This window comes from Labrus bergylta, chromosome 5 (genome assembly GCF_963930695.1).
Source record: "Labrus bergylta chromosome 5, fLabBer1.1, whole genome shotgun sequence".
Classification (NCBI taxonomy): domain Eukaryota; kingdom Metazoa; phylum Chordata; class Actinopteri; order Labriformes; family Labridae; genus Labrus; species Labrus bergylta.
The window spans coordinates 17403452-17416052 of record NC_089199.1 but is presented as its reverse complement, the minus strand read 5'-3'; the positions used below and the strand labels follow the sequence as shown (position 1 = coordinate 17416052).

General features: G+C 38.0%; 2 protein-coding genes across 5 annotated transcripts in view; both read left to right on the top strand.

The window, feature by feature from the left end:
• Positions 1–5557, top strand: part of tacc1 (transforming, acidic coiled-coil containing protein 1) — a 30744-nt gene extending 25187 nt beyond the window's left edge. For all 4 annotated transcript variants that reach the window (XM_065955043.1, XM_065955042.1, XM_065955040.1 and 1 more), the window contains 7 exons: positions 303–446; positions 541–617; positions 754–797; positions 1847–2010; positions 2102–2208; positions 2328–2448; positions 3490–5557. In XM_065955043.1, the coding sequence (XP_065811115.1) occupies positions 303–446; positions 541–617; positions 754–797; positions 1847–2010; positions 2102–2208; positions 2328–2448; positions 3490–3555 (723 nt within the window). In that variant the 3' untranslated portion in view covers positions 3556–5557. The remainder of the gene's footprint in view (positions 1–302; positions 447–540; positions 618–753; positions 798–1846; positions 2011–2101; positions 2209–2327; positions 2449–3489) is intronic.
• A 1889-nt stretch (positions 5558–7446) lies between these two features.
• The window catches only part of loxl2a (lysyl oxidase-like 2a), a 29590-nt gene continuing 24435 nt past the window's right edge, over positions 7447–12601 (top strand). Inside the window, exons 1-2 of the mRNA XM_020633826.3 lie at positions 7447–7577; positions 10026–10330. Of these exons, the coding sequence (XP_020489482.2) occupies positions 10048–10330 (283 nt within the window). The 5' untranslated portion in view covers positions 7447–7577; positions 10026–10047. The remainder of the gene's footprint in view (positions 7578–10025; positions 10331–12601) is intronic.

Below are 12601 nucleotides of genomic sequence, written 5' to 3'. Positions count from 1 at the left end.
CCAAAATACTATTTTAAATTCTTATACTGGTTGCTGACTTATCACCTGCTATTTTACCATCATACATTTTAAAAGTTGTGACTCACACAGTTTTTGTCTTAGAGAACCACACTTGCACCTTCAGGTTATCCTGAGGCTTGCTGAACAGAATAAATGAAGTTGAAAACTGTTTTCACAGAACACTCCTTGCGGAAAGTAAAATCAGCAGCTGAAGCGATTAGTGACCATAAGTCTCCTCACAAAATGTAAAGATCGTGGATGTTTTTGTCAGATCTCAAACTAAACATACACTATGCTTTCAGCATGATCTGCAGAGTGAGGTGTCCATGAGCCAAAAAGAAAAGGTGGCGCTCAGCGACACCACAGGCGTAGCAGCTCTGTCTCAGGACAACATGCCGCTGAGTGAGATGGACAAGGCCGCAGTGCTCACCCTGATCAGAGAAGAGGTACATCACTGCCACACAATCACAAATAAGGCCTTCACAGCGTTATGCATTTATGTTTCTATACCTGGAAATTGACATCCCGTCTTCCAATCAGATCATCACTAAAGAGATAGAGGTCAATGAGTGGAAGAGGAAATACGAAGAGAGCAGAGCCGAGGTTTTGGAGATGAGGTATAAAGCATCACTGTTTCTTAAAAGCCTAGCTGCATATTTTAAGATATTGTGGCACAATTGTGAAAAAAACAACAACATCTGAATAATTTAGAAAAACATAGACGAGTGGTTAACTCTGCTTTAATCTCGACAGGACAATAGTTGCAGAATATGAGAAAACAGTTGCACAGATGATTGGTGAGTTGCGGCCACCTGGTGGTCATATTTTCTACATACATTTTTTTTTTAAATACAGAAGGGTGAAGAATGTTATTGCTGCAGGAAGCCTCCTTATATCTTCTTATATATTATGTATTATTTTATATTATAAGAAGGCGTTCTACATACACACTGTTTTTTTGGCAGTGGAGTGAACATTGTGTCAATGTAAGGATGCACATCAAATGTTTATCGCAACTGTCATGTCTGGCACATTGTGTAGTGCCTGTTGTAGTACTTAAGTTTAGGTTTAGCCCTGCAGCTTCATTCTTTGGGTGTAAACATCATTGTCAAAGTTGATTAAGTGTAGATCTTTTCTGTTGATACATCTGGAAATATTTTTTGGAAAAAAAAAGATTTCGGACCAAATTTATTGACATGATTTCTTCTATTGGCCAAAAGCACCAGAAAGCATTCTGTAGCGACCCTTGTGAAGTTCTGCCAGCCCTGTGATGCAACATAGAGGTCCTAAAATATTTAAACATGAGATCTAGATCTGTTGAACTTTTCAGGAATCTCACCTTTGCAGTGAGAAATAGTTATTTATTATTAAAATTTATTTGAGAATGGATAGTCCAAGATGTTACATTAACATGATTTTTAGGTTAAATAGCCAAAGACTAGTTTGTCATCTGCAGTCTCTGTCAGGTTTATGTAAAAGGTTTCCTAAAATAAATGATTTAAAAAACAACAAATCAATCCTGCTGTAAGACACAAGACACAGTTATAAAAACTGCACATAGCTTGTTTTGCTTTTTTTTCGTTTGATTTGGGTCACTATCCTGTTGTAATTTATTACATTTGAAGAACTACTGCTTTTTATAAAAACATGTAAAAGTTTCAAGCCTAGCTGGACGTCAACACACAAAAAGTATCCTCTAGGCTCGTGCTTTCTTTTACACACAGCATTAACAGCTTAAAGATACAAAACCAATTGTAGGATAACAAATGACTATTTCTAAAAAGCCACAGAGCAAGGCCTCTTGCTTCATTAAAATCTAATACTCTGACTCCTCTGTTGATTCCAGAGGATGAGCAGCAGCAGAAGACTGTGTCCAGCAGTAAGTCTGTCAGGCAGTTGACTTTAGAGAGAGATCAGGCAATAGCTGACCTCAACTCTGTGGAGCGCTCCTTTGCTGACCTCTTCAGGAGGTACGAGAATATGAAGGGAGTCCTGGAGGGCTTTAAAAAGGTCAGCAGAGCTTCAATTTGAATGTCAAGACATGCTATGCAAACCAAAATCACCTAATAGAAAAATCACCATTTTCTTTTTATCTTTCCAGAATGAGGAGGTGCTGAAGAAGTGTGCGCAGGACTACCTGATGCGGATCAAGCAGGAAGAGCAGAGATATCAAACCCTCAAGGTGCACGCTGAGGAGAAACTGGATAAGTAAGCTTCCAATTCTGCAGTTTCTGACTCTCTTTAGACGATTCACAAGACCTGTTGTTAATCCTGAAAACCTATTTGCATTGCAAGGCCTATCATCTTCTTCACTCCCTCTCCAACAGGGCTAATGAGGATATAGCACAGGTACGCGCCAAAGCCAACTCTGAGGGTGTCGCACTCAACGCAAGCTTGAGGAAGGAGCAGATGAAAGTGGAGTCACTTGAGAGAGCTGTCCTTCAAAAGGTAGGCTGACTGCAATATTATCACATGTAAGATTTGTCTGTGTGTTTATTTCACTGAAAGGATTAAAGTGTTGTAGTTTTCCAAGGTGAAGACTAATGTACCTATACACTTCTCCAATACCAAAACCTCTGTTTTTCTGTCCCTTATTATAGTCTCCATTAGTGAAAGGGATGCAATTCTCGACTTATCAGCTTTTTACTTGTTGCACTTGTATAAAAATGAGAAACATTTTTCGTTCTTCTTGTTGAGAACAGCACAGTGGATTAGCTTGTTAGTGTAAAAGTTGCGTCTGCTACAAGGCAAGGCAAGTTTATTTATATAGCACATTTCAACAACAAGGCAATTCAAAGTGCTTCACACAAGACATCAAAAGCACCACAACAAAGAAAAGAAACATTAAAATAGAACATTTATGAAATTATTAAATCTGAAGATATGTTCAAATAAAAATAATTCAAATGAAATTAATTGAAATAAATAAAGTAAAAATATAAAAAGAGTTAAAAGTTACAGTGCAGAGTTAAAGTTTAAAATCTGCAATAGATGCACAGATCCCTGCCTACAGATTCAAAGACTTAGATGATACCATTTGTTATATAAACATGGATGAAGTCTCAGTGTCGTCACCCATTGGTTTTTGAAGCGGACTTTCGAAGCCCATCGATGGTGGTCGCCATGTTGGAAATGCTGTCTCAAACTAACTTTGTGTAAACCTAGTAATAGACAAAGAGCTGGAGCTGAGGACACAAGTCGATATAATCAAAAGAGATGATTGTGATAAAAAAAAAACCTGTGTGTGCTGTTACATTTTGAGATAGTCAGACCTAATATATTTATTTTCTAAACCAGGCTGTATATATATTTTTATAACAAATGTAGAAATTGGACTGTGAGCCAGCCTCAAGTGGACACTCGAGGAACTGCAGTTTTTTGCTCTTCCGGACGTCGCCTCTTTAGATGATAACTGTAAAAATTGGTGCTTCTCTTCTGTCATTTTTGCATTACCCTCTGCTTCTTACACTGTCTCGCCGTCTCTCACAGAATCAAGAAATCGAGGAGCTCACTAAGATCTGCGACGAACTGATCACCAAACTGGGAACAGGATAAGAGGCCTTTCATCAACTTTAAAGATGTAAAATTCTGTACAGTATCACGGTCAAACACATGACAACTTTTCTTTCTTTCTGATTTTATTTTTCATACATTTAAACAGAGAATGGCTGCAATCGCTCTTTTTTATAAAACATAAAAGTGAAACCAGAACAATATGTGATCAATGTGTTGATCGTGTAGTGGCAGTTTGAAGAAGCACAAAATGATCATGACAAAGTATTTTGATTCATTTAAAGGAGAAGTGCCATGACATGTGGAGCTTTGGTTCTGGGTGCACAGTAAAGGTAATGTTATAGATGATCCGTTTTTAGAAGTTGACCCTCTTCTTTGAAAGGTGTATACATCAAAAAATAAAATTAAGTATGTTTCTTTAAAAATTCACATTGCCACTTTTTGGGACAGAGCACGGACATCTTTAGCAGTGTGTTTTCTCTGTGTGTAACTGCTGATGATACAGTTTAAAGGCTTTATATGTGATTTTTTTGATCCAGCAGATGTCGCCCTTGAGCACCAGCATGAAACCAAAACAACTTGCGCTGCATTGTTGTGTTAGCATGCTAATGCAAGCGATCTTTATTATGCTCGTATCTTCACACTGCATGTAAATTTACATGAAATGACTGTGATCTAGAAACACAGTTAAGCAGTGAGTACAGTATGTTATTCTTCTTTTCTCTAGTCCCTCAATTAAACAACTTTTATAAGCGAGGGGATAAGTCGGCCTGCTGTCCTGTCGATGTAAACAAACTGAAGATAGGACTCAGGAAACGCATCACAGACAGTGGGACTCGGGTGTTACACTCATTGTAGACAGTCATGACTCAGAGTTATTTTCAGAGGATAAACTTGATTTCTATTATATTTAAGTGTGAAAAATCGCATATAAAGCCTTTAATGAAAGAACACTTTTCTTAATCCAGTGCCTGAACAGATCATGTAGGATTTGTTTTTCTTGCCTTTACATTTTCCTTCTCCAATTTCTTTTTGGATGCAGATTTTTTTTTTAGATCTGCAGGTTGTCTTCTTCTGTAATATTAGTCAAATGATTTCACATGTAGTCTTTGGCTTTTTTAACACAAGGTCACATAAACAACATGTGATAAAGTTCTCAGTCCTGCAGTTTGGATTTCATGACCAATATGCCCCCCAAAAATCAACGGGATTGTTGATATGAAGAGCATTTAAATTAATCACAATCTAAATGATTTTCTTTATTTTTAGTAATTTGATGGTTTGACAGTGCTGGTTGGAACTTAAGATCAGTTTAAAACTGGAGTAGTGAAATCTGCTCTTATTATTCTGTATTATTCAAACAGGTGCCATGTTTGATTTCCTCATTCTGTGTTTGAGTGTTGAAAAGTTAGAAACACATTCTGTCCCTGCCATGTAGATATACTGTATATTTGACTGTATTCATACTTGATCTTGGAGTCCAAATGTTGCTGCTGTGCCTCTATTTTGTAAAACTGTTGTTTCCAAACTCTGTTTGCCAAAGTGTCATATGAAAATATATCTTTGATGATCAAAGTATTCTGAACAATAGTTAACCATCATGGGTTTGCAGGTTACAGTTTATAAATGGGCATACTTCAGCCACATTACTTTATAAGGCAAAGCTCTTTGTTTTTGGTAAGCATGAAATAACATCTCCTTTGCTAACATCAGCATTTTCTGGTGTGATTGAACCTGAAGGAGCACTCAAGTGCACTTTTAGACAGAAGTGTTTCAAATGTAAATCTTCTTTTTCATCAGCACAATCATTTGCCAAATATCACTTTAAAATAAGACTGGTTTGTATGTGTCCCTGTAGTGCTGTTACATTAGTCTGAAGGTGCTTTTTAATGCAAGTTCATTGTCACAGTACACCATGTGTAAATGTTTATATTTTATCATGAGAGTATTTGTAAAATGTAAGGAATAAGTATACACAGATTGTATGTTAATGGATATATTTTGTGCATTTCTGAATAAATGGTAAAGATTGAGTGTTACTTAAGTTTCCGTCTCTGCTTGAATTCTTTCACATTTGAAACAAACAACATCTTTGTTGTATCCGAGTTTACTGTTGCTGTAAGCCCTGAGCATAAACAGAGGTAAACTCAAACACTGTTATTCCTACAGGTCAGCCAGAGGCCAAACTTCATCCTTGTTTTCTTGCTTCTGCATCCCATGTACTGTCTCTTTTTTTAAACACATCATTAGTGGCAGTTTGTTTGTGAGTCAATGGCCTGCAGTTTTCTTCCGGCAGTGTGATAAAACAATGTAGTCATAAAAGTTTTCCGAAGCTGTCTCTGTTCATGTGGACTAATCCACCACAGCGGCTTGGCAGTATTTGTAAGCAGATGTCAATTTCTAAACATTTTAAGGTAAATTTATAAAACCAAATTAAAATGAAAAATCACATCTAAGTGGATTAAATCACAAACTGGGACTCCTACCAGTGTTACACTTGCTCTTAAGTGTTCAGTCTGGTTGTAACTTCCTGTACTCAGGAGATGTGCTTCATATTTTGTATTGGTTTAAAAAGAAAAGACAAGCAAATTTACTCTAAATGAACAGTAGAACATGAAAGCACAGGAGGAGGATGACTGTTACTAATTGACTACATGTAAAACAAACACTGGCAGAACCAAACCTGGTTGTAGAGAAATCTAAAAATGTGATACTTGATCAGCACCCTATTCCTAGATCTGCTATGAATATGCATTAGATGTTTAAAAAATAAACATGCATGGTGATGGTGAAATGATTAGAATTATTAGACAGTTACGTTTCTTTTAATAGGCCTATCACTTAGGTTATTTAAATTAACTTACATGTTGTGTGTATATAGCTCTATGTTTTTAAATACAGGTACAGTCTTGACATATTTTTAAGATTTTTATCAATTTTTCCATTTACTCTGCCCTAACTTACCCAGGGTAAGTCTTTGTTGCACCTTTTCACCACATGGTGGTGTCCTGATACACAGCTGCACCTCAAACACAGACCCTGTCCTGCTGAGACCTTCAGGAGAGATTTTCAAACCAGATGAATCAGAGGGTCCTATAGACATCACAGAAATGCAGTTATTCAGTCTCTTTTGATTTGTTTTGTTTGCCTGTCATTAAACTTGTCCATAATGTCAGTCATAGCATGATGTGAAGATATCAAGTGGATTTAGATGGGCTTGGTTGACAGAAATCTCGTTCACCGTTCTCGTGAGTATGGATAAACAATGATACATCTAACGGGAGGCAAAAACTAATAGAGTCACAAGAGTTGATGTTCAATTAAATCAGCTCTAACACGTTACAGCAGTCACTTGATTACATTTGAATATCAATGATAATGTTGATTTAACTTTAAGGACACCGACCAAGGACCCTATATCACTTAGCCTTCTTACACACCTTCATTTCAGTGTTAATTGTAGAAAACAGTTCACAGCCAACCTTAATGTGCATTGACTTTGTGATGTTTTAGAATGTGGGGCCATTTCCTGATGTTCACATCTTGAACTTTGAACACATTATATTGTTTTATGACATTATATTGTCTTAACTGAGTGCGCCCTTTGCATCAAAACTAGGGTACACTTAACATATGTGTAAAAACAAGGGAATATCCTCAGAAGACAATCATATAATAACCTTTTGATTAAAAAATGTAAAGATACATCATTATCTTATCATTGTCACTTGTTAGCCATTATGCCTATATTTCAGTAAATAAAAGTTATACAGATTTTAAGTGTTTCACAACCCACACATGCAGTCTACTTTCAGCTCATGTGAACTGTTTTTGTAACCCTGGTGATTGAGCAGGAGTGGGCGGGTCCAGGATGCTGAGGCGAACTCTGATTGGCTACTCTGTTTGCCGATGAGTGGGACGGGCCTGCCAGCTGTGAGGGGAGCAGAGTTAGGGGTACTAAAGGGGACAAAGAAGCGCTGCTTCTCATCTCATCCCCTGCAACAGGTTGGAAACCTCAGGGTCTGTTCTTGGAAAGGCTGTGCTGCTTTTTTCCGCCTGTCAAAGTAAGTGTTTTATTTCACTTTATAAACTATCAGGCTACTATATGCATATCTCAGGCTTGTCCTCCATTGTTGTGAAGTTGTTTCGCAATTTCATAAGTGTGTAAAACATTAAGACAGCAAAGTTCCTCTAGAAGATGTTAAAAAAAAATTGGCATTTGTCTCGTTTAAAGGTTATATTTTTGGTTTTCTATTTTCTATTTGTCTGCTATTTTAGTGTCGCTGCTGGTTAAAGTTAGCATAGTTATTACCTAAATGTTGAACAGAATAATCATCACTAAGCTCTTCATGTCGCTCTCATAGGCCTACTGATATTATCATGATTCCATGAGAAGCAAACATTTTTTTTATTACTCCATGTCAGTATTGGAATCAGTGTTGTTCAAGGATTAACAGGCACTTCATTTTTGATTAATTCTTTTCCAAAAAGAACAATGGGCTACACACTGTAAGAGCATTGGCTTTGACTGAGAGAGAAATAAATTCAGCATGTGGAACTTCGGGTTTTTCCCTGGATTTGACAATCTTGGCTAGAGCTTTCACTTATTGTTTGGCAGCTTTGCTCTTGTGCAAGACTTCATGTGTAAAATTCTCTGCAACAGTCACAAAGGCTACAAGCTGGTATAGGCAAAGTTTCTGATCCAGAAACTGGAGTTATTGAGTAACAATCCATTTACAAGCTGCTATAGGTAGAAATCAAGTTTTTGAGCCTGATTAAAGTGTAAACTGTTAACATTCCTCTGCAGGAAAGTGGATGTGTCTCCTCTGGTTTTGTAAACTGTGTTATATATAACATACATCCAACAGATTCAAAAGAAGTGTTCACTTTTCATAAACCATTAGGCCTATATGAAGTTGACAGGTGTGGACCAGAGGGACGATTGCACCCTCCAAGCTGTTTAAGAGTAACCTCTGAACCCTTGTAGGTTAGTTTAAAACTTACAGCAGATCCTGTGAATCTAACTGCTGTAAGTAGAGGCACTCTGAGAGTAAATATAAAAACCCATCTGAAAGTTGCTTCTTGCCTCTGCTGAGCTTGTTCCTTTCATGGGAAGATGAACCAGATGTTTCAGATGATCACAAGTGGCGTCTGGCGCACTCTAGGGGTGTCCTTTCAAGCTTGTACAATCTGCAGTTTGTTTGGCTGTTTCTATGACGTCAACTATGCAAGAACAGCACCCCCCCTCCACCCCACCCACCCCCCAGACTCAAGACGTGGAGGTCTCCTTACTTTCACTGTCTTCCTCCCCTCCCTTAACTCCAAGAACATTCCTCCCTCCGGGCTTTTGGTCCCTCCCTCCTTTGACACTTTCATGGTTTGCCATGAAATATTAAGGTGGAGTCAACTTTTCCCTCCGACCCTTGGTTAAACAGCCTCCAGGCACAGATCAGCAGATAAACGAGAGGGGCAGCACCCACCCTGCAAGAGCCCACGTTTGCTCCTCCATTTGGCTGTCAGACCAAATGCAGTATTTTTCTTACTGGCAGTCAAATGGATTATTACTGTTTGCTCCAAATACTGTCAAGCTGTGGCGAGTTCTCTATGTGTTTTACAAGCTTCTACTTGTGGTTGCATGGAGGCCAGTTAGGGGTCCTTGGAAGTCTGATGATGGCCAATCCAAAATGTTACTGCACAAGACTTTGTACTGAAACTGCTCACTCGCTCAAATGATGGACTGAACTACCCACATACACCACAAATTACTGTCTGCCTGTCTTTTGATAATATTCAGCCTACGGTTGAACTCTTTGGACTCGGAAGAAGTTACCATTAAGTCAAAGTTTTAAACGCTGGACAGCAAACTGTAAAACAAAAATAAAGGTTGAACTGCTCTTATTTGTTGTCACTTAAGGCTGACTAACTCTACAGAACAGAATGGTCATAAAAGCCTATCGATACCTGAAAATTCTTCTGGAGATTCTTTATTGTTTGCTCTGAAAAGCTTTAGTGAATATATCAATAATGTGTTCTCTCAGCTTTGAATGCTTTTAAAATTGTTTGTTTTTCAAAAATGACCTTGGAGTCAAATTTACTGTTGAAAGCTCACAGTGATTCAAGTGTTTCACCCTCCTAAAGTCCAAGTGTGTATTTTGAAATCAACAGCTTTAAACATTTTAGTGTGTGTGATGTACATACACCAAAGCAAATACTTTTTGGATAAAAAAAATCAATAACAGCAACCGAGATGTCAGCTTTATTAAGCAGGAGATTTTTTCTTCTTGTAATTAGAGGATGTTATTTGTGTGTTCAGAAAAGTAAACGTAACAAGTGTCAGTTCATCAGATATATTTTGAATATTTTCTTTTGAGAGATAAAAATATGTGAAAATCAACAACCAAGCTCAGCTCTTACTTTAGCTCTAGCTAGTTTTAGTTCAACGCAGCTTTTAAACATCCTCTATTTCTAATCCTCCTTGTGTGTGTGTGTGTGTGTGTTTTTTCTCCCACTAGATCACTGCCCCTGTCCTGCAACATGCTTCGCCCAATCACCATCCACTTTCTTGTGTCCACCTTGATGTTAATGTGGCCGCTGTGCAGCGCCCAGCCAAGCTCTGGCACTCCTGTTATCCAACTACGTCTAGCCGGGGAGAAGCGGAAACACTACGAGGGTCGTGTTGAGGTTTTCTACAATGGAGAGTGGGGGACGGTCTGCGATGATGACTTCACCATCCAAGCTGCTCAAGTGGTGTGCAGAGAGCTTGGCTTCATTGATGCCGAGTCCTGGTCGCCCTCTTCCAAGTATGGAAAAGGAGAAGGTAAGAAAACTAGTATCTTATTCATTCAAGCGCCTGGTAATTTTAAGGGTCGGATTTTAAACTTGTATAATTGAATCAAAACCCCCAAGAACCATATTAAAGTAATCTTTCCTCCAATAAGTGAGGCAAGAGTTTAAAGTTTTCATCCCAACAAACATTCAGCTGTTCAACCACCAATACCAGGGAAGAATATCTTTAAATACAGTTCCTTATTTTCCATTAATAGCCTTGAATTTGGAACTCAATTACTCCTGCCTGACAGCTTATACCCTCTGGAACTGGTTTCCCCATTATTGGTGAACTTCGACACTCCAATCAGGTCTGAGCTTGTTGGGGGGTGGGGTAGGGTAGTGTGAGTGGAAACACTGAGTGTGTCAACCAGACACACACAGACGTAATCTCATCTCCTCCTGCTTTGTCTTGAATAAATTCCTGCATCAATGAAAAAACACTGATGAGATTGTTGACAATAAAAACGATGGCTGCTGGCTGCTGCTAGTGAATGTCAGTTTGTGTCCCTCGTTAAAAGCACATGTTTTCCCACCGGGAACATCGGCCACATCCAGGAGGCTGCTACAAAAGCAAAGTAATTAAATTAGCTACTTGCTTCCCATTACGACAGCTCCAAGAATCCCATTTATGAAGTAATATGAACTTGAATATGTACAAAAAAGCAATTAATAAGCAGTTTTATGTCTTCACTGCCTGTGCCATCACACAGCTGTTTGTACAGCTTGTTATCAATGCAGCTTAAAGATTTGGGAGCTTTAAGATACATATGTTTATAAAAGTGGACTACAAGACTCTTGTGTCTCATTGAATGATGAAAAATTGCTGTGACAGGCAGGGCAGGAAGTTTAAACTGAGTATTCAATGTGTTCTGAAATATCATGCAGCCATTTATAACTAAAATTACCAACCGTTTAAGGCTGATAAATATAGAAGCTTTTTCTTTTCCTGACAAGTAGATGTTTAACTTGTGGGAGGATCAAAATGAAAGCAGAGTATGTTAAAGGCCAGATTAGCTGTGTACATGTTCATGTTCTCATGCTGTTCTTGGAGACACATTTTCCATTCCCAATTATGATGACCTACACGCCAGTGAAAGAAACCACCAAATGTTTTTAATTGAAGACATCACTACCTTACTAGTAGGAGGACATCCTTTTTGGATGCACAGTGGTTTTTCCTGCAGGCATGTTAGAATCTGCTCCTCAGCTGCCTTTAAACAACTATGATTTGCAATTGTAAAAAGATTTGTGCAATGTGTAAAAAATACCAGAAAGCGGAATACAAGAGCAACAAACTAATATGCATATTATTTCAATGTTTTCGAGGAACACTGTTGTGTCTAGTTTGTTTTCATTTTAGATTAAGTCTATGTGGTTGACTTCAAGGGAACATAAAAGCTCTATTTAACTGAATGGGCCCAAGTGTGGTGGAATGTCTGTAGTTATTTAGATTATGATGTACAGATATCATTATGTTTATTCACTGTTCTCTAATGTCAGTCAGACCTGATAGAGTTCAGTTGTTATTAGAACACCAAGTACAGCTTAGAGAGTGACAACTGTTCTTCCTGATATCTGTAAGGATGTTTGGTAGACTTATTGTCTGCTCCAGTGTAACTGATGTCACAGATTAGTTTAGGTGGGTTAATGTGACCCTGATAATGGTAATATCTTTTAGGATATATGTGATGCCTTTCAAAAAGTTCTGCAGATGTTATTAAGCAAGACACAAGTACAGAAGTGTGATGTTGAATCATGTCTCCTCATGAGTATTCTTCTTATGTATGAACTTTCATCAACGTAAGCCATCTGAGTCAACTGAGTCTTATTGTATGGAGTCAAGTCTTCGTCATTTCCTTGACACCAAGTTGTCAAAAGTATCTTTCCCTTTCAAAACCACATGTTTAAAAACGATGCAAATGGTTTTATTTTAATCAATGGCATCCAAAAGTACCGAAGCGTTAAACACTCTTGAGATCTTCTGTCATATTTTTAACTATAAGCTGACACAGGCGAAATAGAGAGCACTGTCTAAATTGCACAAAGACATGTGCAGGAGACTTCTTTTTTTGTTGCCTTGGTATCGAAACCGGTTTTGATTTGATATCGTTTGATATTTGCTAGTATCTATACAGCTAATATTTGAGTTTGAATTCACTGGCTTGTGAACATTCCCATGAGGCCTGCAAATGGTAGATATTACACAGCAATACTGATGAATTCCAACTGGAACTGCTGAGTCATGGTTAAGAAAAACGTG